General features: G+C 32.0%; 1 protein-coding gene across 1 annotated transcript; it reads right to left on the bottom strand.

Annotated features, from left to right (window-relative positions):
• Nucleotides 1-526: 526 nt before the first annotated feature.
• Nucleotides 527-27,820, bottom strand: LOC129220335 (neuroguidin-A-like). Its single transcript, XM_054854738.1, has 13 exons — nucleotides 27,713-27,820; nucleotides 27,473-27,607; nucleotides 23,810-23,947; nucleotides 23,251-23,335; nucleotides 16,896-16,948; nucleotides 14,447-14,525; nucleotides 13,333-13,457; nucleotides 11,409-11,464; nucleotides 11,280-11,328; nucleotides 11,024-11,104; nucleotides 6,506-6,541; nucleotides 1,837-1,867; nucleotides 527-602 (listed from the first exon to the last, which is right to left on the bottom strand). The coding sequence occupies exons 1-13, from the start codon at nucleotides 27,719-27,721 to the stop codon at nucleotides 580-582; spliced, it is 900 nt and encodes a 299-aa protein (XP_054710713.1). The 5' UTR covers nucleotides 27,722-27,820; the 3' UTR covers nucleotides 527-579.
• Between the last annotated feature and the right edge of the window lie 101 nt (nucleotides 27,821-27,921).

The raw sequence follows: 27,921 nt of genomic DNA, 5'->3' as shown, positions 1-27,921 counted from the left end.
AAGTGACTGAAAAAGGACACCTCAAAACCTCTAATTCTGGAGCTCCTTAGCACTATGATCAGGACATGCCTCATCCCTCTCCTAGCAATGAAGAGAAATTTGTCATGCTACACACTTAAAATCAATTTTTAGGTCTTCAATTTCGAAAATTTTCAGAGCAATAGGGCTCCTATTTCTTTCCAAATGTCCCAACATTATAGCCTAAACTTTTCTTCAAAACTCCAGTGTCAAAAATTTCCTGGGGGATAGCAGCCAAACCCTGACCTTTCTCCAAATGCAATTGGAAATAACCTAAAATGAGTTTTCAAGGTATCAATTTTGAAAAATTTCAAGGGGAGAGTCCCGAATTCTTGCAGCCTAGTTTTAAAGAATTACATGTTTTTCATATTTCTTGTAAATGAATTTTCATTTGACATTTTTTTAATATTTTAAAAACTATTAATTGATTTGACTTTGTCTGAAAAACATAAGCTATCATTTAGGCAGGAACATTTTATTTAAATAATGGTAAAAAAGTCTAAAACAATGTAGTTAAACAAGTTTATTTTTCAATTTAGGTACAAATAAAACAAAAACAATTTAATGCTTTTTTCGCTTGAAACCTAAAATAGAAAGAAAAAAAGTTACAAGTTGAAGCAATACCTTAAAATGTGTGTATATTTAAAACAAACAAAACAAAAAAAAAAAAATCTTGATAGGCAGTTAAAATATTCTTAGAACACAATGTTTTACATAAAAACATTAAATCTCTAAATCACTTTCTTTTGTGTGTCAGAAGTTGCAGTTTATAAATTTTAAGGGGAACTTCATACTTCAAAATAACTCAGAGAAAAGAACTTGAAACACAGGAGATAATATCCCTTATGTGTATGAGGATGAGACTTTAATTAATTATTAAGCACGAACTGTCTTAACACAGTTAATACAATTAAATCTGTGAAAAGTTCTTCCAATTTTTTCAGTTAAGTTCTTACAACCATCCTTATAGATAGATATCAAACAATATATTATACATATCATTTGGACTAGTTGGCTAGTTTATGACAAACTGAAAGAAAAGTCAAGTTCATACCTGCCATCATTCCAAGAAAAAAATCCAGTAGATTTTTTCAATGTAGCACAATATCGCTTTTTTCCATGTTATTGAGGGGAAAATAGGGTTTTTTTTATTATATCTTAAAGTACAATCATATGCAAGTTCCTTGAGTCCTATACATAGAGTTTAATTAATGAAAATATTAAAATGAAGAATAAAAGTTAAAGTAATACTTTTTCAATGAAAAGTTATGTAGGGAAAAAAAGAATTTCAATTATCTGTAAAAATTCAATCATAGACAAGTTTTTTTCAGGTCTTCAACAAGATTTCATCTACTTTTTTCAGCCGCAAAGTGCCCGATAGTAGCGGTCGTTTTGTGTACAGGAAGAAATGTTGTGCAACATAGCCTTAGCCATGAGTGCGCGAAAGAGATCGCAAACGTAAACAAGAACTGATGTTGCAAGATTCCAATGTGCTAAAGTTTGAAATTGAGTAGGAAACTTTCAAACAATGGAGTAAAAGCGCTAAAACGATGTAAAAATTTATTTTAAAGGGGTTTATTTTTTTCATTTTCAAGAAAATCCCTAGATGGAAGGATTTTTTTTAGAGATTAATAAAAACCGGGAGATTTTCAATTGAAATCGGGAGACCGGGAGAAATGTCAAAAATCCGGGAGTCTCCCGGAAAATCTAGTAGAGTTGGCAGGTATGCAAGTTTTATTAATGATGCATGAAGAAACATAATAAAAGAAACAATAAGAAAAACTAAAATTCAATGGAATATCATTTGAACAATCTCACCTTTTTTCTTCTTGTTTTTCGAAAATTTTCCCTGGAAGTACATAAAATATTTACACAGACATTTTAAGCATAAGAAGAAAAACATTAAAATTATCATTCATTCAAACATATAAATTTATTGAATAATAATTTTTAAATACAGTAGACGCTTGTTCATTCGAAATTCCGGCTATTCTAAACTGATTTAATTTACGGAAATTATAATTGAAAAGATTACCTGAAAAAATTATTTATAATAAAAAATAATAATAGGCTTTTCCAATTTGCATATTATTGCAGATTTAAAGAAATTAATGTAGTAATTTAAAGATCATATTTACATTTAATAAAAACATTTTCATTACAAATTTTTTCAGCGATCTTTTAGGGGTGAGTAATATTTTTAGATTTCTCTGCTAAAGTTATATTTTTGATTAGGAAGCAAGTATAATGCCAGTGGCTGTTGATGGCATTTTTTTGCCTTGTTCGATATGTCACAGAGGAGCAACATTTGTAACTACATAAAGAGAAACAAGAACATTCTCTGTCTCATCAGTTTCTTTTTTGCCTGAGGGAGCTGTCTATAAACTATGTCATTTTTATTTTTGAAAATATTTGACCCCCTCTCCCTATGTCACACTTTGCCTTACCCCTCCCCTTTTCTCACATGTCACATTGTTTTCATAAGCATATTGTCATTAAAAAATGCGTGATGTCGGTATTTTTGTAACTCCCTTTCTTCCCCTTGTCAAAAACTTTCACATTTTTATGAACTTCCTCCCCCCCCCCCCCCCACAAAGAGTGACATCATTTGTGGACACAGAGGTGTCAACGCCCTAAGAGCAAGGACCCTCCCCCCAAAAGAGGAAACTATGCCTTAAATCACCCGCTCCCCCTCCCCCGCACTAAAAACTTCAATAGCGCAGTCTGTGCCATGACCCCTGGCCTGGTGAACGGCTTCTAAAGAGACCACTCATTGATCTATACACAGGGATGAAAACAGCCCAAAGTCAAAAAAGAGGGAAAATTGCGAGATTTAAAATTTTAATATACATATTTTTTTTTTTTACATTACGCAAAATTATATTGATACTAGACTGTCTTTGAAACATTAATAGATAATTTTTTTTACTAGTAGAAATGCTATCAAATGAATAAATAAAATAAGCTTGCATTTATTTAAGATTTTAACAGTTAATATTAATTCCATTTACCACTTTCAATTTCTCATAGCCCACAAATTAGGTGAAATCAAAACTTGATAATGTGACATCTAATGCTATAAAACTTCCATGTAATTAAACACTTAATACAAGCTGAATCATTGGACATCATAACTACAAAATGACATTATCAGCAAGGGCGGATCTAGAAATGTTTCAAGGAGGGAGCGGTTGAATTTTTAACTTGTGCTTTGAAGGGGGGGGGGGGGGGAGGCTGCCACAGCATTTTTACCAGAAGCAACTAAAATATCGAAATTTAGCCGAGGAGGTCCCTGAACATATTTCTTTAATTTTCCACTGAAAGAGATATTCTAAAATTGCGTTTTAGGACTTCAATTTCATAATATTTCCGTTGGAATACTTCAAAATCCTTCTCTCAAACATCATGACAGATAGTCTAAAATTGCCTTTTTGTAATTTCAATGTCGAAAAGTTTCCCAGAGGGAAATTTGAACCCCAATCCTTTCCCTATCATCTTCAATAAAGGTCTACATTTGCGTTTTAGGATTTTAATTCGGAAAAATTGCCAGTGCCAGGTCCATCAAGGGAGGGGCCGTTGCACCCATCGCCCCTCCCTCATATCTGTCCTTGATTATCAGCGTAACTAACCTTGGAGAAACAATTTGAGGAGCATTTTGAAATTTTGTGGAGCAGCCGGGAATATTCTATAAAAATCATTAAAAAACCAAACCCACTCTAAAACGTTTTGAGCTTTGATGGTCATTTTAAGCACTAGCATAAAAATGATTATTTTTAAATTGATAAAAAAGTTTTAAACACTATGTCATGAGTTAAGAAAATAAGCATCTTTAATTTCCTATATTTACATGTCTGTCATAATAAAATAGCACAGTATGATTAAAATAAATTTGAAGAATAAACATTTTTGAATGGGTGTGGCAGTCTTCATAAAAAAAAAAGTATAAGAAGGGTTGAAAATATTAAGTCTACAATAAGGTATTAATGTCTAAGCAGTAGAATGGCATAGTAGACGAAAATGAGCGAGTGTTATGGAAGCAGATGCAATCGGATTTCAAAATGCATAAACGCCGACGCTTTCTACGTCATTCTCAAGCCTTTTCCCCTCCCCACCCAGGAAATGAAGTTTCTTTCTTCTTTCTACCTTAGAAAGAACATGTGAGTCAGCAAAAATCCTGACGTCGTCGGAAGAACGTGATCGCGATCCATCGGGGAAGAAAGTGATCGCAATCCATTGTTTAAAAATACTCTGCGGCCGGGAAATGAAAGAAATACAAAAAGCCGATCTGGGGAAGATTTTCATCCCTGTACACAGAGGGTCCCAAAAAAATGTACCCCCTCTTTGATTAGCTATACACAATTATTATGATAGAGAAAAGTTTCAAATAAAAAAAACTAAGTGAACCAATATAGAAACCAACCTTTTAACGGATTTTTTTTAATTACTCGCCAATGTGGTTTAGGCACAGCTGATAATGCTGAGTAATGAAATTCAAAATGTTACTTTGATTGGTATTTGAGCACTTACCCTCTCAATGGCTGCTCATTAACCGTAGCAAGTTTTGTACTGTAAGCATTGTACTTGACATGTCCCACACACAAAATATTATGGAGGTCAAATCGAGGGACCATAGAAGGGACCAATGGGAGTTGATTATCTTATGCAAATTTTGCATGGTACTGCTGACGAAATTTAATTCTCTGGCCATGATCATCTTCATTAAGACTATGTACAAATCTAGAATTAAAACTTTTCCATTGGGGAGGGTTCATGCAGTACTCTCAATTGCCTCAGAAGCCATTTGCCAAACAGATTTTCTACGAGATGGAAGGAGCATTTCAGTGATTTTTCTTGTTCAATGAGGCCGTGGATGATGATCGTAATCATTCTAAATGGTTCTCATTGACATTCTTCAGTTTCTTCTTCCTTAAATGAATTCACCAAATGAATAACTGTGAGTTTCATTGCTACATCTCTTTGAAACTCCTTTCTAAACTGTTTTTGCAGTTCCATCATGTTCTCAGTTTTCCAGTAGTACTTAAGGGTGAATTTTCTTTACTCAAAGTTACACCTGACATCAGCTATTATAAGCCAGCACACTTGTCAAAAGGACAAAAATTGCAGCAGTAATAAACATTCAAAAAGGGTATAAAATGTATACCCTTTTTATAGTGTAACCAAAGTGTGTCTTTGTAATGTCTTTGTTTATTTTGTAATGTAAAAATGTATACTATAGATTTTTCTACTGTACCAAAGTGTGTCTTTGTAATGTCTTTGTTTATTTTGTAATGTAAAAATGTATACTATAGATTTTTCTACTGTATTTAAACTATTGAAAAGCTTCTCATAAATATGTTAAACTAATATAAAATGTACTATATACTTTGTAATAAATAAATACAAAGATTTTTTTTTTCAAAAATAGAGTATTATTGGTTAGCATTCTAATAAAAATGGAAATCTAAGTACATTATTTAGCCTGAATATTTCACCAAAAATAGGATTCATGATGTTAACTCATAGCAGGGATTGAAATTTAAGGCAGGTTGTTTGCTAAAATTTCTCTGATTTTTATTTGTTTAAGACCAATACTGATATTGCATTGTTTATTGCTTTAATTGAGCAATCACAATTGCTTATCATTTTCACTTGATCATAGTTGATGTCCTTCGATTTTATTTTCTATGATTATAATTCAAACTCCTCTGGTCCATGGTCTTCCGTGAGCATGTCCCCATCTCCTCGGTGGTGGCATCCATGACCTCTGGTTCACAGGCCTCTGTGAGCATGCCCCTTCCCCTTGACAGTGGCATCCATGTGCCTCAGAATCAAGTTATTTATAAACCACATTCCCGACTTTACACAATCCTTTTAATGCAAAAACAATATCCAGCACACAACATCCAACCTCTGGCGTTCATTTAAATTTTTACATATTGAATTCAAATTATGGTTGCAATAAAAGCCATTAGTAGAAACAAGAAATCTAACAAGTAGGGTTCCTATCACAATTGTAATTACAAAAAATGTAATCTGAAATCAAGATCTCAAAATTCAAACTAATGGAGTTTTTTTTATTTCTTTTTTTGAGTTAACAATAGTATTTCCATGCTCTGGTGAACTTGGTGTACATCTATGACACAACCTACTAGTGTTTACATGCTTCATCTCATAATTATAATAATTAAGCTGTCACTCTGACTACTGCACCTATTACAACTAATATGAAATGCACACATAATAAATTCATTGCTTTTAAAAAATATGGACCCACACACACATAGCTATGCAGTAAAATCCCACCACAACAAGAGACAACAAATTTTGACTATTCTTGAATTTTGTTTTAATGGAATTCAAGCCATGAAATGGCAACGAAAACAGGACTGAACATTTATTTCTCTGAAAGGGATATTTCGTTGCACTGGTAATAACTGTAATGAGATTTTACTGTATGTATAAATAAATATTTATTGGTTACACCTACTTTAGGACCACTGCTTCTCCTTTTCATAGACACATCCTAAAGCAGAGAAGAACAAAATAATAAGTAAAATAAAATATTTCACTGAATTTTGCAAACGCTTCAACAATATTTTTTTTATATGATCTGTACTGTGAACCAAGGAAAAAAACACTTTAACAGTATTTTAACTGTAAAAAAGTTGGATCCCACTTTCAAAATATAGCTCAGATAAAATCATTCTAAAACAACTGTCATACAAACTTAAACAACAAAAGAAAAGTTACTAGAATGTAAAAAATTTAGTTATCTAATTTGTTTTGTCTTTTCCACTACATTGATTGTTTTTTTTTAAGTTTCTCCAAATCTTGAACAGTTTGCTGAGTAGAAAATAACAAGGCTTGGTACAAGAAATGTATTTGGAGTAGCTGTCACAACTCTGCGTAATCTGCTCATTTTTTTTTTTTTTTTAATGGAATCATACATAAAATTATTAATGTGCTGAAACACAAAACAGGGAAACAAACCAGAGTTTTGAGCAGGATAAAATAGGAAGGGATAAATTAATTGAAAAAAGTAGGAAAAGTAGGCACTCTGTGTGATATATAGCTAAAAATGGAATTTATCATGCAATGTAGGGTTCATAGACTTGTGGTTAAAAAATATTCCCCCGATTTTTTCAAGTTTTCCAAATTTTTTTTTTTTTTTTTTTTGGGGGGGGGGGGGGGAATTCCAGGTTACTTGCTTCATTTAAAATTAAGTTTAAATAGCAATATTTTCAAAATAATTAAGATTGTTTAAAGTAGCAATGCGGAAAAACTGGAACTTTTCCTTTTAGATTAAAAAAAAAAATTCTTGGAGTTTTTTTTTCTTCTCTCACTCAAAATTTTAAGTTTTTTTTAAAATATTTTCTTCAAAATTTCATTTACTACTTGAAGAAAATACTTTCAACTTATTTTAGTCTTTCTTCGATGTCATGTGTTATGCATAATATTAGCCTTTTGCTGTAATTGAGAAACTTTTAGCATCTGCTTTTGGTTTACATTACTTATTTTTATTTTCTTAACATTGAGCAAAATACAAAACAATTTTGCAGAATTAATATGATTAACTTGTTGCATTGATCAGCATACCATATAATGCAAAAACAAAAATCAACATTCACCGATCATAGATCAATACCAACTCAGCAGTTTTTTTTTTCTTTCTTTCACATCTTAACGGATGCTTACAGTAAAATTGTAACTTTTCTTTTCTAAAAACTTTTCTTTTCTTATTAATTTTTAAAAATTCATAATTTATAGCTTATTTTATGCTACTTTCAATGGTTTACATTGAGAAAAACATCCAATTCTGTTTTTGGAAATTTAAGTCTACTTCCATCTTGCAAACGACCAAATATGGCGACTAAGTAAAAAATTTAAGATAAGTAGATTTTTAAATTTGTAGCAAAATGTAGTTACAAGTGTATAAATAATCCTTATAAAACTACAATTAAGACAAAATAGTATATTTTTAGCACATAAGTGTCTAATTCAATTAGAATTTTTAAAAAATGTTCTAAACCTAAAATTTCGCATTTTTGCAGAAAATTACGAGTTATCTGAAAAAAGGGCACATTTTGTGTTGTTTACACTAGTTAGCATTGCAATAAACATCCAATTCGGAAACTTAGGCAAGTCTTGCATACTTCCATCTTGGGAATAACCAACAATGGTGGCTAAGCCAAAAAATAAATATTTTTTTGAATTTGAAGCGTAGCATGAAAACAATTTAAAATAATAAATCTTCATGAAACTAAAATTCTGTTGAAAAGTTTTTAGCACATTTGCATCCAAGGCAATGAGGATAAGATTAAGTTTTAAGAACAAAATTTTTCATTTCTCAAGAAAATTGTTTAAAATAACCAAAGAAAAAAAAACAATTTGCAGCACATTTTGTGTTAATTTCATTAGTTTTCAGTTAAGGAAAACATCCAATTCTGCTTTGTTTTTGGAAACTTAGGCATTTAAGGATTGTGTCTACTTCCATCTTGTAAATGACCAAAAACGGCGACTACGTTTCACACATAGCTGAAAAGATTTTCTGATCAAAAAACGATTTTCCCCAACTAACCCTCCCATTTTCAGGATTGTGCTTCCGAAGCAGTAAATTATCTTCTTCCCTGTTGAGTTTCGGCATCATTCCTGTTCACCTGAGGAATTTTTTTCGTGGGAACTATTTAGGGTCAAAAATGATGACTGCGGAAGTTTTTTTGGGGAAGTTTTTTTAATGCCAGTGTCATTCTGCCTCAAAATTTTTTACAATTTTTTTCAGGAAACATTGATAAAAATGAAGATAGATCTCATAAAACAAAATTCCTTGGGAAAAAGTTTTAAATAATTTTTGTTGGGGGAGCAAATTTAAAAAATTTCTTGACTTGTCCCTGAGATTTTTAACAATCATTTTCCCAGACAATTCCAGGTTTTCCCAGAGCATACAAACCCTGCAATAATACTAAAGCCATACTCAAGTGAAACAATTTTTTTACAGTTAAATGTCTCCGATCCTAGAAAATAAAATATTATACACATACAAAATAAGTGATGCTTTTTAAATTCAACTTTAAAGCACATAAGCAATAGGAAATTTGACTGTGTGGGCAACTCCAACTTCCTCGGAAGAGGGGGGGAGGAGATTGTAAATGTGCAGTTTATGTTAGTTGAATAATTGTCAAAAAAGTGTTGGGGTGTGAAAAGTGTAATTAGGGAAATTATTGCTAATGGTCATTTTGTTTGATCGGAAAAGAGTAAAGAACATAAACGCTGTGACTCAGCGTTTAAAATAGTTCAAACAGTCACTAAGTTTTTGAATTATTTTAATTTAATTCATTATAATACAACCATTTATTTTCATTTTAATACAACCAAATGCAAATAACATTGTATTTTTCAAAAGAAAAAAAAAAGATTTCATATAAAATTTTTTATTCATTTTCCTCTGTAAAGTTCAGCTTTTTTTTTTTTTTTTTTTTAAATTTAGGAAAATGTAGGTGGGCAATTTTATTAGACTGTGGGGTCAATTTTATTTGACTGTGTGGGAAATTGCCCCCCCCCCCCCAAAAAAAAAACCCCCATTAAAATATGCCCTGATAAGCAATATTCAGTAAATTACCACCCTATAGCCAGGGCTAAGGCAGAAATACATGAAATGTATTTCTGCCTTAGCCCTGGCTATAGGGCGGTAATTTACTGAATATACCTGCCTTGCCTTCAATATTTTAGTTGTACCAAACCATTGCTTTAATCACTCGCCTGGTCAGTGCTAATTCTGTATTAGCTACCAGTTTGTGTGGCACTCTTGACTTCCTTAAGAGGTTTTCCACCTCCAGCTAAGTCACTCCTATGCTGGGCTGATGAGTGCTAATAAGCATGAAACTGCAGTCCTCGGCTGAAATTTTCATGCACCTAAGCAATATTTCTCCTTTTTTATCATATTATTTCTACTTAATTTGCTAAAATCATATTTCAAAAATTCAGCATAGAAGAGAAAAGAGAGCTTTACTTTGAATGCTTAGCATTACATTATAGTAATGCAAAGCATTCAAAGTAAAAATTACAATGCTTCTTGTAAGGAGTCTAAAAAAAGTTATTAATAATAAAATGGTGCAGCATCATATGATTCACACGCATTTAATTAAAGGATAATTCTATGGGTAACTGACAAACCATAAGTATTTTGTCACATTAAATGCAAAATATGTATCAATTAAAAAATCTTACTCCCTGTAATTTAAATATCAGTCAGTTATGTTTTTAACTATATTTGAAAAACCAACCAAAAACTTCTTTTACATTTAATTACACCGTTAAATTGAGCTTAAAAGAACAATAAACCGGTTGCGGGGGGGGGGGGGGGAATAGATTTTTAAAAGAATGTATCTTTTGCATGGAGTGTAACATCCTACTAATCATTTTGCTTTGGCTATGTCAGTCAGTTACTTGAAAAATTTTCAAAAGTGCTATTTAGTTGAATAGAAGTTAATAATAAAATATAAGATGTTGTAAATGAATGTGCACTTTCTTACATGAGGATATATGGTATTTATTTCACAAAGAAAAGAAATTAATGAAGATTGTTACTATCAATTCAAAATTAAGGATTTGACACACATTATCACATGGTTTATTCCAAGGACAGTGTGAGCAAGCAAGGGCGCCCATACGGAAGGGGGGGGGGGGGGCTCAAGCCCCCCCCCCCTGGAAATTAGAACTTCCTTGCTTTTAGTACTTTTTTCTTTGCAAAGATGTAAAAATATTTCTTCTCCAGCCGTTAATGAATAAGTTATTTAAAACATCAAATTTTAATAACTTTTAATCTGCACTAAAATCAGTTTGCATGGGGAAAATATCTGAACCCCCTCTCCCTTTACAATTTTGCATACGGGCGCCCTTGTGAGCAAGGAGAGATTTATCTTTTCTTTTTATGAACCCTCCATTTTTGAAATCCTGAACATAGATCAACAAGAACGTAGATCAACATCAAGATTTTCATAATACTTACATTCAAATTCATTTCTAACGCAGAGATATCCTCAAATTTTGTGCTAAAATTTGTTACTGTTGTTAACTGACGAGCTTCATGCTATAAGAAAGATAAGACATTATACAAAAGAAATAATCTAATAATTAAAAGAAGTTAAGTCAAGTTTTAGAACCACAAACAAAGAGTTCACTAAATATGCAGTAAAAATATTTTTAATGCAACATTTAACAGTTAGAATCATAAGTCTTTAAAAACCATGTCTCAAAAAACTTACCCTTTGTCGTTTTGTCATTGGAAGACGTAACATGTATTCTTCTTCATACCTAAAATTCAAAATATAATTATAAGCACAAAGTTAACAATTGATGCAAAATTATATAAATAAACAATCAATACTTCAAACCTTTCTCTTTCTTTCATTTCTTGAGTGAGTTTCAACTTATAAGGATCAACAGTTTCCTATAATAACATAAAAAAGTAATGATTATTTTTTTTAAAGAAAAACAATATCCCAAACTTAAACACAGTGGAGCACCGTTTATGCATTTCTCTTTTATATGTTTTTATCAATTATACGTTTTTTTAAATTGGTCCCTACAGAGTCTAATCTACATTAACCTATACCTATTATACGTTTCCTCATTTGTACGCTTTTTCATACAGTCCCTTCAAAAACGTATAAACGGTGCTTCACTGTACTTTGAACTTTTTTTGAAGTCCAAAGCATTTATGTACATTGAAATGGATTTCTACACATTGAAAATAATAAAAACTGAGCACTAGATATGAGTCTCCTTCTACAAATTTCAAAACGCAAAAAAATTGGTAAATCCATATTGTCACCTCAGAACAACAGTTGGATATCTTATTGTTATTTCTGAACATAGATATCTTTCTGTTGCTTTGAGACGACGATATGTATAGGGCAGCAATTTCTTCATCTATCAACTTAGTACTACTAAAAACTAATTTATTCTGAGAGAACATTTAGCCTTTTATGCAAACACGAAGTTCACACAATTTTCAGAAACAAGTCATTTTTATTCATTTGTTGCTGTGAGCGTTTAAATAAGCTAACATATAAACAAAGAGAAGCATAAATTATGAAGGCATTTCCTGTAAAATTTGTCTTAGGCATAAGTGTAACTGAACTTCCCCCACAATATTGTGTGCTACTTAAAATTTAAACATAATTTAAGATATATTTGAAGAAGAGTTTAGAACAAAGCATTTAAAGTTTTCAAACTTTCCAACCTGTTTTGAGTGCCCCCCCCCCCCCTTCCCTCACGAGCGCGTTCCCGGACCGCTTCTTGTAGTGACATTACTGCAAGTGGTGCTGCATAAGAGAAAGTTCAAACTTTTCTTTTATACAATCAGAAATTGTTGATCAGCATCTATACCCTTACAAATCTAGTTTGCTATTATGTCATGTTGTAACAGCAAAAACTAGCCTTTGTTGAAAATTGTATAGATTCCAAATATACAGTGAAGCACCTTTTATACATTTCTCTTTTATATGCTTTTATCAATCATACGTTTTTAAAATTTGGTCCTTGCAGAGTTTAATACATATTAACATATACCTATTATACGTTTTTTTCATACAGTCTCTTCAGAAACGTATAAACGGTGCTTCACTGTATTTACATATTAATATTTGTTTTGCTTTTCCTTTGTCTTGATTTCTTTAATCTTATAATTTAGTACTGATCTAACTAATAAAATTTCTTTATAATAAACCAGACAGTCGCATTTACATTATAAGTTAACAATTATTTTCTTGTCTCAAATAAGACAAATAGTATATTTCGTTGTATGTTTAAAAAAATTATAAATTTAAAAAATTCCAAATGATTACCTCTTAAAACAAATGTATTGCATTTATTTTAAACTGAAAAACAGATAAAACCAAAATTTCAACTTTATCAAAGCATTTAAGAATTTTTATTAAGTTTCAGAGGGAAAAAAATTGCAAGAAACTTTGTCTGTAATTTGTTAATACAAATTCTGTTTTTGCCACTTTGGTCAAAAACTGGCAAAAACTTATTTTTGCCAGGCAGCAAAAACTAATCCTTTTGCCCTATGGCAAAAACTTGCCAACCCTGTTCTACATACATAGTAAAATGATTTCATTAAAACCCATTGTGCTGAGATATCCTTCACTTTTATCAGCATGACCCTCTTTTACAGAAAGGTTGTAATCCTTGGCTTGACTAGTACAGTGGTTAATATGTACTTTGAAATAAGAAATAGGCTGTTATTGTTTTTTACATGTATTTATCTTGATGTAATCCAGAGATTAAAAATTAGAAGATCGAACAAAATACCCTTATCTCTTCAGGACCAGTGTCATACTCTTTTCGCAACTCCTGCAGCATTGTACTACTCAAGGCCTTTCTCTGTGCTCGCTCTAGAATTCTTTTTTTGCGGTCTGTGAGGCTTTCATCTTCATCTGCAAAAAGAGTACATGCACTGTATAACACATGAGTTTGGAGTTTGATAAACTAAAATTGAACCAACTTTATAAGTATAAACAATTAAATATACATGACTTTTCTGACACCGACTGTAACTTTGAAGACTTAGAATTCAGGAAGAAAAAAAAAATAATTTAGGAATGCAAAACCTGCAGCCTACCATGTAGCGATTTGCGATCCGTGAGTGCATTTAGTTTTTTTTTTTTCGTCCAAAAAAAATTCTTTTTGAAGTTTTTTTTTTCAAAATTTTTTATTTTTTTTTTCCTTAAATGTTTAGAGAGGGAATAAAAAATAAATAAAAGAAACTTCCCCAGATACAATCTTAAATTTAAACACACTAAATAAAAATGCTCCAAAATTCGTTTGAAAAAAGATTAGACCTGAAAATCTCCAGTTACTAGCTAGTGAATTGTAGACCCTTATAGCTACTGGTCACTTTTTCAGCAAATGTAATACCTGTTCTACTAGCAGCCAGGCCATTTAATAAAAGATTCAATATTTAAATAATATATATCTTTTTTCTTTGTTAATAGATATTAGCTAAGTACTTTTCTCCACATCACCCCATCTTTTCGCGATGCGCCTTAGGTTTATCAGCAAAGTACTGGTGCGTGCAGCAGGTTCATACTTTCAAATTTTTCTAGGGGGTAAAAAGTATGTATGCAATGGAAAAAAAAACCACACCCACTTTTGAATAAAATACATTAGCTTCTCAAAACCGGGGGAGGGGCATTGCTCCTTCTGACCCCTTCAAATGATGGGCATGAATGCGGCCCTCCACTAGTGCTCCTGTAACGTGAGTAGCTCTTAATTGAAAAAGGTTGTGCATTCCTTTACTTAAATAAGTTATTAAATTCAGTAAATTACATGAAAAAGTAAATAAATTAATTTCATAATAAATACATACATTTCATAACTTTTTTCAGGGGGAAAAAATGATAAAAGAATATTTCACAAAACTTACCATAATAGGCAGCAGATATTTTCGGCGGTACATAGATTTTACTTTCCCTTGGCTCATCAGCTGTATCTTCCTCTTCATCCTAAAAGAAAAGGTTAAAATTGAATAAAAAAAGTTGTTGAAATGTTAATCAGTGGATTATGATTGTTATGCTTAATCTTCCTATCATCTCTACATAGTATAAAATGAAATTTCCAAAAAGCATGTTTGTTTCAATGCGCAAAACTCGAGAACTACCTGTCCAATTTTGCTGAAATTTTCATAGTATCTCTCTTTAGCACCGGAAAGGTTTGCAGACCGGTTCGAAAAAAAATTCAATGAGTAGTTTTTTTAAATTCCAATTTAGGTCCAATTTTTACATAAATTCCCAAATATGGGGGGGGGGGTAAAAAATTACTTGCATATGTTAATATTACATATTGTTGGAAAGGGTAGAATTTTCCGCGTTCTACACAATTTGTTTCAATACCCTAACTTAATTATAGTGGGAGTTATTTGCGTTTTTAGCTCGAATTTTTTTAAGCATAGCTGAAATGTAGACACTACTTTCTTCATTAAATCTATCCCACAGTTTTCTTTTTGACACCATTGGAAAAAAACGATATTTTTTAATGCAGATCCATTTTAGTTCCTTAAACTTATTTTATTTTGTATTTCCATGGTTTCGCTTTTTAAATCCATCTTTCTCAATGTAATTTCTGAATCTTGATATCCATCGTCATTGTTTGGGAGGGAAATTTTGCATGATGTTTTTTTTTTTTTATCTATTTAAGCCTTATTGTTGAATATACGTCACTTGACACTTTTTATTTTCAAGTTAGACCAGGCAAAGCCGGGCAACACAGCTAGTAGTCAAATAAAATAGACCCACATGCGCACTCCACATTTACTAAATATATGTGCATTACCAGATAATGGTTAAGGAATATCAGCATTAAACTTTGATTATCTATATAAATTGATGAAAAATGTTGACCTCTGGCTTTTAAGAATACATGATTGAAAGCAGAAAAAGCATTATCTTCCTAAGAATTTTATCTGTCCACTTTATATTGTTTCTCATACCCGCAGATAGTTTTGAGTTGTGTGAACAGATACTTAATATTTAATTGCATTATGATTTCAACTACAGAATAAAATTATTAAAATGTAGTACATTTTTATGCAAACCAAAGTATATATTGTATTAAAAGCGTCTTTGATAGGAATTTACAGTAAACACCCGATTATGGGCGGGGTTTATTATTGTGCCCTTCCCACTTTAAAAAATGTTTAACTGAAAGTTGATAAGTGAACACATTTTAACTTAATAAGTGCAAAATCTATTTTAAGACATTCTCTATTTATTTCTTCCTCATCCCTTCAAGTGACATCAAACCTTCAAACATCACAGAAATCCGACATATTGAAACCTGATTTTTAGATCTACTGTACTTACTGAAATCTACACTACTTAGACGTGTAAATGAGTGACAAGACTAGTCTTAAAAATTCTCCTCCTTTCCCTGTCTTCTTGTTGTAACCTAGTTTGATCTATTGCAGTTAATCTGTTTTCCTCATGTAAGTGTGAAATCCATTTGCAATAATGAGTGATACTTTTTTAGTTTTGACGTGCATTTTTTGCATATACTCTTATCGCTTTAGATATAGTTTAAACGTATGTGAGTGTTATTGATCTTTTAAAGCCATTGCATTCACTAGCAATATTTTTTTTACTACACCTATTTTCACTGCATCATGTTTTATGAACAATACAATCATTGTTAAGCAGAAGACAATCTTTATCTTCTTTGCCCCTCACTTTAAACCTTTTTTCGGGTTATCTGCGGCACCTGGGTCACCCAATTCCGTCAATGTTTTGGAGTGTACTGTAGTTACTAACATAAGGTTTTTTGTTCAGCTTTAGTTTGCTCAGCTACAAATTTTAAAAGGTTTCTTTTTTTTACACAATACTTATTATCATTATCTTCAAAGTCAAAAATGAAATCAGTAAGGTGCTTGTTGAGTTTAGTTTGGAAAAATGAAAGGGGTTTTGAATATTAATAGTTATTTAATGTCATCTGTAAGCCAGTTATCCTCCAATTTGGAAATATATTTCCTTCTCTTTCATGGATGATGCTATCCATGGACTCAACAACAATAATTTATCACATAAAGATAAACATTTTAACTATATATCTGGCAAGTTTGTCACTAAAACTTTATAAGCTAATAAACATTCTTTCAAAATCCAAATTACCAATTAAATTTTTTATTCGCAGCTAAATAATTAGAATGACAGATAAATAGCTTAGATGGTGTACTAGACATAACTGAAATTAATTATATATTTCTCCAAAGAAGCGATGGAATATTGTAAAAATTGAGCTGTTTATGAACACATTATATTTATACCAGATTAAAAACCTACAAAATTGGTACAATTCATTAGAAAGCTCATGAGGGAACTTACAGGAACAGCAAGGTTATCTGGATTGGCTCGAAACCGTAACGGATCATTGGCATCTGCAAAAGTTTTAGAAATAAGAATTCTAAAATTGAATTTTAGCATTTTAAACAATTTGCAGTTTAAACAAAAACTAGACAGTCACGATTGTCTTTATAAATAAATTATTTAATAAAAATAAATCATATTAAGTTCAAAATATACTTATGCTTCAGTTCCTTGTTGAACAAGGTGAAGATGAATCAAAAGGAGTTTTATTGAATTCATCAGCAACAGACTACAAAATAATTTTCTTTCTGGGTATGCTTAATTGTAGAAAATACTAAGTACCCAATTTAACTCTAAGGCATCAGTTATGAAAAACCTTTCAATAAAGGACAAAAAAATAGAAATTTATAATTGGATTTTAAAGTAAGTATTCTAAATTGATTAAAGAATAACTTTTGAGAGATGAATGATATATATAAGTAAGAATTTTTACTGATTATTTGGCACAAAGGAGTGCATATTTCAAATAATTTTTACCTTGCAAATTACTAAGAAACCCTTTTTTACTGTATCTCCAACACATTTTATCACAAACATACATAAATGTGTACACAATAGTAAATATATGCACTGCACACAGGAAAAGATTATCTAATCTCTTTACACATAAAGTGGGAAATTATACTTAGCAAATTTTGAAAGTTCTAAGATTCACTTCTCACTCTGCTCATGCAGAAAGTCAAGGCAACTGAGGTTGAAGTGTATATTAGCATGTAGCAAAAAAATAAAAATAAATAAATTTTTTTTTTTTTTTTTGGAAATTCAAAATTTTAAGTTGTCTTCAGCAGACCTACATATAACACTGCACTGTTCATACTTACAAGGATATTCCTGCTACAGTCGACGCTCGATATAACGACCATCTCCGTCCCAGAGAAAAAGGTCTTTATAAGGAGTGGGCGTTATAAGAGGTTAAATTAAAAATATATACAGTCATCATGCATGCCTTGTTGTTCCATAAAAAAAATGGTACTTTTTTAAACATTCCGGTTAATCGCCCAAATTACTTTTATCATAGGAATTTTTAGAAAAACCGTGTGCAAAATACTATGACAGAACATTAATCAAATTTTCAAGTAGAAAATATAGGGAGGAAAATGTTACACACTTACAAATCTGCTACTACTACTGCTACCACTACATTTTCTGAAGATAAAACCAGAAACAGATGTTTGCCTTTTTAGCAGACGTGATTTTTGCAAAACATTATTTTCTGTTTCAGATATAGGTGATAAACCCCAAATCCCTAAAACCACTAGTTTCAAACACTAAACTAACAACACATCTGTCAACTCCCTTTTCTTAGGAATCTGGAAATTTCTCGATTTTTCCTCCCATCATTTTTTCTGTGCCAGCTATGGTGAATGGTAATTCCCCCCCCCCCCCCTAACTCCCTCTCAAAGTTGGATTTGACATTGAAAACTTTAGGCAGATGTCCGTAAACAATAATCAAGGTCATTTCAAGCTACAAATTTGTTTCATTGGAAAGAACAGCAGAAATAGCTTCCGCTGAATTCGGTCGTTGTATTGGATTAGACGATACAGAACGGTCGTTATAACAAAGGCAAGATAACATAGAGTTCATAGGAACAAAGTTCGGACTTTTACCACTGGTCGTTATAATGGGACGGTCTTTATAATGTGTGGTCGTTATAATGAGCGTCCACTGTATTATAAACATAAAGTAGATGATTTATTCAGCAGCGGGTCAAGCTAAGTGCCCCCCCTCCCCAAACTTTAATAATAAAAAATAGTAGCTCCAATGAAATATAAAGTAGAAACAAAAAATAAAAGCAATATCGTTACAAAATATTTTTCATTTAAGAACCTAAAATGAATTTTCTTCATGTTTTATTGGTAGCAAAACCATATATATATATTTTTAATGTCGATGCCATATAACATCTCCTGCTCTATGTATGAAATAGCTAAGTTATTCAGTCCATCATCTCCCATTTTATATCGTAAATAATTTTTCACTCTTTTTAAAACTGAAAAGGATCATTCGCCAGATGCATTCGTCAATGGAATTGTCAAAAAAAATTTCAACAGTGTTTCCATGTTCGGAAATGCACAAGACATTCCTTTTTAGCTGTTTGATAAATGTGATAACAAGAGAGAACTAATGTGCCTGTATTTTCTGGCATTGTTTTAAAGATATTCTGGTTTTCCATGAGAGGCATAACAAAATGATCAAAATTATCTTGCTATCATTAAAGCAAACATCAACTTCAGTTCTGTACATATCATTCAAAAACTTGATTGATGCTTGTCTTCCTTCTGCTGTCATGTTTCAATCAAAGAAGATTCGAAATGCTTAAAGCAAAACTTCATATTTTTGAGCTCTTAGAGATAACTTTAGCCTTTGAGATATCATGTATCACTAGAAAATTATTCACTTTGAAATCGTTCCTGGTTGAAAACTGGTGTCCTGATTTTTCGATGATTGAAAAAAAGTTTCTCTTTCTATATCTGCATGTTTGCACATTAGGGTGGGCCGAAATAAGACGAAAATTTTTTTTTCAAAATCAATTTTTGGATAGCGCGCAAAAGTTGTGTGATGAGCTAGTTAGCACTCCCAAAAAATTTCTTGGATATTAAAAAATATTTAGCCGGCGCTATTTGACACTAAAAAACTGAAAAAAATGAGAAAAATAAATTTTTGTCGAAATTTTTTTTAGAAAACTAAATTCCAAATATTTTGCTGGAATGCACCGAAAATGTTATATAATGAGCCAATTCGAGCCCATAAAATGTTTCATTGATTTTAATGAGCATTTAACCACTCCTTTCGGACATCAAAAAATTGGAGAAAAATGAAAAAATATTGAATTTTTTTAAAACCATTGTGAAAATTATTTTTCAAAATTATTATCACGCAATAATATCATACATTTTCTAGAATTACATATAAAGATAATAAAATTTTGAAAAAGAAATCTTCAAATTTGATTTATAATACCTCATGCAAATGAATATTATTTTTTGGAATAATATTGTCCCTTGTTATCAAATGATGGAAGTTCTTTCCTAGCTTGAAGTTTGGCACGAATGTATCCATCTTGTGCAGTTTCACCACGAACTTATATTGCAGCTTCGGTTATTAGTTTCACACAACGTTTCACAGCTTCCGTGTGATATTGAAATTTCTCGAAACAGCTGTAGGCTGTTCTTTGCACATTTCTTTCAATTGTTGGTCTTTTAGATGTATTGTAAGAGGTGGCTCTGTTGCAACACAGTTTGCCCAATGAACTAAATCAACATAATCAAAGGCTTCAAAATTGAGTTTAGGACGCTTAAAAAATCGTAACCATACGAGCTCTTCGTCTTCTTATTTCTAGAGTCCAGAATGCGCCTAACAGCTAATTCCCGAATGTATTTTCTTGAGCCAAACAACATTGTCAACTGTAGGTGTTCAGGATGAGCGAAATATGCATTATTTTTTACCTTATCCACTTTTCCAATAGCCATTTTTCTTACTGTCCTTTGATCAATTAGAAATTGTTTTTCTCTATCAGGGACTTTTGCTTTTTTTCTGCAATTACACGAATATAAATCTGCGCATTTGAAGGCACAAACGTCAAACAAAGTCGTAGCCTCTGCTTTAAATTTGCCTAGCTTTGATTGTAAAAGTTGCGTCTTTATATTTTTAGTATTTTTTGTTGCGCTATTATATTTAGAACAATAAGATAAAATCACAGTAATCACTCTTCTTATCGAAACAAGGGGAAGGGAAGCACGCCCCCAAATATTAAAAACCTTTTTTGTAACTACAGCGGCCACACTTGCTTACTTCCTTCTCCCTTTATTTGCATCTTAGTGATTTGATAACATCTGATAATGTCTTCATATGTTGGAAGAAATAAAGCATCGGGAGGAGACAAATCTCTTCCAGGTTCAAATAGAAGACTACTTGTGCTTGCTCGCGTTACTTTCTTTTTCGCGCGTTTCTACATAACAGTCGTGTTGTATACCAAAACAAAGATAATAATGCAATGACATTCGAAATGTCCGGCTCCCGTTTAAAAGACTTCAGAGGATTCACATTTTTTTAATACTCAAGGGCTCTATTTGTCAAACATATATAAAATAGTTATAACATAATCTTAGGAAAAATAGAAGCAGTTGAGCGCCGTTTATTATCCAGGAAAAACAATTGGAACCGAAGATTAAAAAATTAGCATCTTATGTAACTATTTTTTATTTGAGTGTGTGCATTTTTTTAAATTGGTGTACAAATGTCGCATAAAATTGATTGAATTTTCACTGTTTTTTTCTAAGTAACGTATTGCGTAACCTTTCAGTATTTACTTATTTTGAAACTACTTTTAAATTTTTTTTTTTTTTTTTTTTTTTCATTTTTCCCATGTGTCAGTCTTAAAGGAGCGTAAGCTAAATATTCTACGAAATGTATAAAAGTCTTTTAGGATTTCAACTAATTCACTGACAGATACTTCTAATGTTTGCTGAAACTAGCTTCAAACTTTTATTTTTAACCCCCCTCCCCATTTTCTTTTTTTTTTTTGAAAAAAGTGCATTTTTGCCCCTTTTTTCAGTTTTTCAAGGTCAAATAGCGCCGGCTAAATATTAAACAAATTTAGCAAAACTTTTTATGGGTAATAACGGGCCCATATAGCAACTTTTCCGCACTATCCAAAAACAGATTTCCAAAAAAGGTTTTTTCGGCCCGCCCTATTGCACATCTTCCTCACTAAATGATAACCCTGAAATATCAGTTTTCTTTTCCTACTTTTTCGTATTCTTTTTGAAATTTAATAACAAAATTTTCTGACGATCTCATTAAGGTAGACCCTTTCAAGGGTTTGCACTGTATTGATTGTAGTGATTTGCTAACAGCATTTACTCTTTGTAAAAATAGCACTCCACAGTCAAAAGGGTGGATTCATATTTTTCCATCTTCTCCAAAAGTGCTGTCGCCTCTAGTATTGTCACTTTTTATGTCACTCACATTCAAAATCAAGTCTGTGTCAGGAAATAAAAATTAGAAAACTGCTATGACATTTGGGTTAGAGCACCCAAATTAAAAACATAGATATCTTTTGGATAATACCTCGGTTTGAGAAAAAGGCTCAAAAGCAAGTATACCCATTGCATTAAAAGTTCATTGATGACGTGTCATTCTACCATGAGGAAAGTAAAGGACTGTATCTGCAGAAATTAGTTTTTGCGATATTTGAAAGAAACGCGTTTTGGATTCCATACTAACAATAGTGAAATTGTGGAATTTGAAGTTTTTTCGCTCTTTATTTTCAGAGGACACCAAATAAGCAGGCTTGCGCAATAAAGAAACTTAAGTACAATAGATGACTCTGCCATTAGGGGGCCCCACGTGGCCACGTAGTCCACTTACCGTTAGACCCCCCACTGGGTTTATTAAGCATTCATGCTTTATCAAGGGTAAAATTGTGATCGACATAGGATGTCTACTTAAGTGTAAAGATGTATTATCATTATTTTCTCATATTATGTAACCTTTAGATTTTGCTTGTACTATGTTATTGTTTCTTAATGAACGCTGGATTTGGTTATGTAAGTATTCTGGGAATAGTAAACAGCAATTGAGGTGTCCGTTGCCCATGATGTCACAACTCTGGAAAACACCTGACGTCCATCTTTCTAGAACAAATGACATCACTTGCACACACTTCGGGCTTGACCATTTAGGTTCACCGATCAGGTAGTGTTGGTATGCTTATGTGATATAAGTGTGATTGTTATCAGTTGAAAGCTCACTTCTTGCAGTCTTGAAGCGTTGTCTTAAGTTCAGGTAAGCCAACTTGCTGTTTATTCAGCGAGCTTTGGCTTTTTGCCTTTTTGGATTTTTAAGAAGGATGTTAGTTATCCATTGAAGACTTTGTTCCTTCATGAACAAAACTTGGGTCAGTAGGGATTTAAACTTAGCTATCTAGGTCGATGGGAAAGTTGCAATATTGTTATATTTTCTTATTTACTTTTGTTAAAGCCATTTATATTTTATCTCTTAATAAAATAATTGTTGTTAATTACACTTATTGAGGTATGTCATATTGAGTCACAAACTCAAATTTACAGTCTGCTAAATATGTTGTTTTAGATAAGATTTAATTTTAACCATACCTTCCTCCAAGAAATGGCTCTATTAGCAAAATAAAAGATTTCAGATCACTATTGAGCAAATAACAAGAGTTTAAACAAGGGACCGTCTAAATCTGAACTTTCCAGAATCCGAACAGGGAGCAGCTTCAATTAGTTTGGATTTTTGAGGTTCCACTGTACTCCCATTGCTAAGCAAATTTCAATTTAGTCTACTTACCAACAGTTCCTGAAGATGCTGTAGAGACTAATTTATTAATTTGGTACTTCAATTTTTCATCAATTGGCCTAATTTTTTCTAATGTCTGAAAGACAAAAACATATAATTAATTAAAATCTTCATTTAAAAGTACATCCATAATATATAGAAGGAATGATCATTGAATTCTTCATCATGCTTGCTTTACTCACAAAAACTTGTTCAAAAAACAAATTTTTGCGAAAAAAAAAAAAAAAAACACACACACACACACACAAAAGCAAAAAAATAACTATGGGTGAGAAATTATTAGTGACCGATGCCAATGTTTTGAGACATTGATGTAGCATCTCGATACTTGACAATGTCATTGAATAATTATAACTCAGAAAAAAATATGCTTTACTTTAGGATTTAAACATAACTTTAGGATCTAATTTTTAAAATTATTTGTGAAACACAGTTCCATTGTACTAAAGTTAATTTTTTTCTGTTTCATAAATGAAAGCAATAGCCTAAAACTGAAAAATGGTTATAAAAATCATTATTCCAAAATATAAAAAAAAACATAGATACTTACAGTTCTTAGTTCCACTAATCGTTCTATAGCTGGTTCACCTTCAATTTTTTGACCACTTATTTTCTTTAATATGATATAGGTTAGATTAGTGACATAACTTAACATCATTTGATTTTTCATATCCAAAAAACTTAAGCCCTGTAAAAAACAAAACAAAATTTTCTTCAATGGTTGAACTGCAAGATTTTTTTTTTTTATAGTGAACATGTTATTAGTCTTGCAAGGGATAGGCACTACAGAAAACTCCTGATTATCTAAAAGTCATTTAACACTCAGGCACATATATTTATGCAGTACTAGCGGTACCCGCACGGCTTTGCCCGTTGTAGAAAATTAAAAGGTCATTTGGTTCGACAGTATATTTACAAATAATGGATGATGAATTTCTCGCCAGTTTGCAACGTTCATTTGCTCGCCCATGGTCGCATATGGTAGTTTGTTCTTCCACATTATGTTAATTTGCTAGTCCACGTTATGATAATTTACTCGCCCATGTTATGATAATTTGCTCGGGAAAATGTTCTTAAAATTGGAATAGTAAAAGAACAAAATCGAATTTTCGGTTCATCGCTTCGAGGTGCACATCCCCATGTTACAAACTAAGACTGGTAAATTTCATGAAAATCGGCCGAACGGTCTAGGCGCTATGCGCATCACAGACATCGAGACATCCAGACTTTCAGCTTTATTATTAGTAAAGAAAAAGCAAATACCAATAGCTGTTTTTTTTTTTGTAGAGAAATTGAAAATAAATCCAGTTGTTTCGTTTAATTATTGAGCTTTCTATTATATACACACTTGTTCTTTATTGTTAAGTTCTGTTGTGCAAATACGCAAAACATTTTTACTGTACTGTATTTTTAGTTAAAGTATTATGCATCAGTACAGTTAAGTTTTTGAGGAAGGACAATTTTTACCTCATTTGTCCCTCATTTTTGTGGTTTATCCGCAATTTTTATTATCAATGGCGCTTGTGCCCCACCCAACTTTGCGGATAATCGGGAATTTACTGCATATGCATTGACATGCAGGCATATACCCAGTTGAGATTCAAATATCTGATGTTCCATTAAGTAGATTCTTTCCAATTTGATTTATCCAAATTCCTAAATACCGGTTGTGAACAAGTTCACAGGGGTCTGTCCAGGATTTTTCACAAGGTCCGTTTTTTGTGAAAAATCAATTATTTTTGTGAAAAATTAATTAATTTTGTAAAAAATCAAATTTTGCAAAAAAAAAAAAATAATAATAATAAAAATAAAAAATTAATTTGAATTTTGACATCTTGAAGTCAAATTATGTTTTTCGCAATCACGAGTATGTGTATGCAGGCGTATGTGTTTGTGTGTAGGGATATGTGTATGTGTGTGTAGGCATGTGTGTTTGTGCGCTGACATAAGTGTGTGGGTAGTTGTGTGTATGAATGTGTGTGCGTGGGGGCGGGGTATTTGTATGTGTGTAGGCATATGTGTTTGTGTCTGTGTGCAGGCATGAATGTGTGGGTAGTTGTGTGTATGTTTTTGTGTGTGTGTATGTGTAGGTATCTGTTTGTATGCATGTGTGTATGTGTTTGTGTGTGTGTGAGTATGTGTATGTAGTTGTGTATGTATGCGCGTGTGTGTGTAGGACATGGATGCAACCTGGAGACGGCTTTCGCTATAGGAGAAGCATCGTGAGGACCCGATCGACGGTGATGCTGCGAAGGGTAGTGGTGGGAAAATAAAATGATAGCACGCCAAAAACAGTCAAATGAAAGCGATAAGCATTCGTGATTGCTCAAAAAAAATTTTTTTTTTTTGTAAAAAAGAAATTTTTTAATTTAGAGATGGCGCAAACTGCATCATTGATACTTAATGTTGAGTGTTTTCCCTCTTTTCTATTGAGAATATCATTCTTGAGTGTTTTTCGAGTATTGGGGTACGGGAGGGCGGCATTGCTGTCTGGGAGATGGGCACCCCTCAAGTATCAATATTTATTTACCATTCTACATTATGTTAAATTATACTAGAAATGTGTTTGTATAGTATTTAAAATAATTGTAATAAAGAAATTCAGGCAGGGGTTCAGCATTTAATTTTTTAAGCCAAGACATTGTTAAAAAGCACAGAATTTCGTTTAAAACTCATAAACTCCATGATTTTTACAAAAATAAATTTTTTAAAATTGTTTACCTCTTAACAAAGCGTACAAAACATCAAAAATTCAAAAAATCAGATTCGCATAGCGGATGCAAAGAGATCGCAATCCTCAAGCTGAAGACATCAAAAGTATAAAATCGGCTGGTAAAATAAATATTTCTGATAAAATTATTTTAGAATTGCACTTTAGAGTCCTATGATAAACATATCATTAATGTTTGGACACAGTTGAATAAAAAAAAATAAAAAATAAAAAATGAACCATCGATTCAGCATTTAAATTTTTGACTCCTAAAAGAAAATTGAATTCCGCTTTAAAAACTTAAAATAAGCGTTGTTACAAAAATAAAGAGACTTTCCATTTATTTACATCCTAATAAAGCGAAGTTAGCTTAAAAAAATAATAAAGTATGATTCTCATATCGAATGTAAAAAGATAGCGCTTTTCAAAATGTAGGCATCTAAAGAAAAAAACCATAAATAAAAGAGTTTATTTAAAATTAATTATCCTTTTTAGCATCGAAAAATCAAACCCATATAACTTTCTTCCAAAATAACAATTAAACATCGCCCGCCAGACGCTAAGTGGCAATAAAGAGTTTAAACATTGCACCTGCCAGACGCTAAGTGGCGATAAGTGTAAAAATGGTAACCCTATCTGAAGCGATCACATTCCTCCCTCCCCCCTCCCATTCCTACTATCCTTGGCAGTTCTAAGTTCATTTTGCTGTATATTATTGTTTATTAAATCTTGAGTCCGGAGGAGAAAAGTGCTTACGACTGACTTTTCAGAGAAGTCTGCAACAACACTGCTGCATAAAACAAGCAAAATTATAAACCAAACTGACTGTCAGCTGTTAATTTCTTTCATAGAAACCAACAACAAGCATTATATTTATTTGGCCTTAGTAGTTTTTTATCGCTTGCAGGAGCCAGGAGCACTGCAAGAGCGCCTTTTTTTTTCTTTTGCAAAATTAGCAGATTTTGTATAAGTTGATACCTCTAATTTAACTTTAAAAAAGGTTCCAAACATTATCGTTGGAAATATGCTGCGTTATTTTGATTTGAGATTTGCTCTTCCAATAAACAATTTGTGAAAGATCCGTTTTTGTTTATCAGGATTTTGTGAAGGGTCCGTTTTGGTTGGTCGGGATTTTGTGAAAGGTCCGTTTTGGTTGATCGGATTTTTGTGAAGGGTCCGTTAACGGACCCAAATTTCCTCTGGCCAGACCCCTGGTTCAGTATAAAAGTAATAATTAAACAGGGCTAAAAGTAGTGATCATAATACTGGGGTGTTTAGAGTACAGCCTGTGTTAAACCAATGGAGTTTTGCCGGGACTATCAAAATGTGTTCAGATTATTGGGGTTTCACATAGGGAGTGTTCGGATAAGAGTCCACTGCATGTTTAAAATTGGAGAGTTTCAGCACCCCCATAAATTCAAATCACAAGCCATCACTGTTAGCAAGCATATAAAACACAAAAAGGAGAACTATTTGGCGAAAAGGAAAAAATTGTATGCACACCTTTCCCTGAAATTCGTCTTTTTTAACTTGTTTTATAACATTCTGAATTGTTTCTAAGACAGTTGAGGCAACTTCAGGAACACTATTCAAAAGTTGCATGGTTTCATCCAAGTCATCAGCTGTGATTTCACTTTCCTGTGTAATAAATAATTTGTAAAATATCAACACATTAAGCAGGACGGGTTTTTTAGCCCCAGAAATATAAACAAATGAAACAACAAAAACCAAGCAATTACTTACTGAAAGCATGATTTTTCGTATATTTTTCAGAGTAACAAGTTTCTTAAGAAAACGATGAAATTATAAAGACGTACACATGTTTGGAATCAGAGAGTAAGCATGGGTTTCAAACCTGTCAAAGAAGTAGTAGTAGTTAATATACGGGTTTTTTTTTTCCCTTTGGTTGCGTTCGGAATAGTCTACCGGTTACACCGTGGCTCCGATAATAA

The sequence above is a fragment of the Uloborus diversus genome, chromosome 4, assembly GCF_026930045.1.
Source record: "Uloborus diversus isolate 005 chromosome 4, Udiv.v.3.1, whole genome shotgun sequence".
In the NCBI taxonomy this organism is placed as follows: Eukaryota; Metazoa; Arthropoda; class Arachnida; order Araneae; family Uloboridae; genus Uloborus; species Uloborus diversus.
Note: the sequence above shows the minus strand (reverse complement) of the source record. Positions and strands in the feature narration are given on the sequence as shown.

Excerpts from the sequence above, each read along its gene's own strand:
- LOC129220335 (XM_054854738.1), bottom strand. Across the intron at positions 23,948-27,472 it reads AAGACGAATTTCAGGGAAAG|GGCTTAAGTTTTTTGGATAT; the intron begins GTGTGCATACAA and ends TGTTTTTTACAG. Across the intron at positions 6,542-11,023 it reads CGTTAGAAATGAATTTGAAT|GATGTGTCTATGAAAAGGAG; the intron begins GTAAGTATTATG and ends TCTCTGCTTTAG.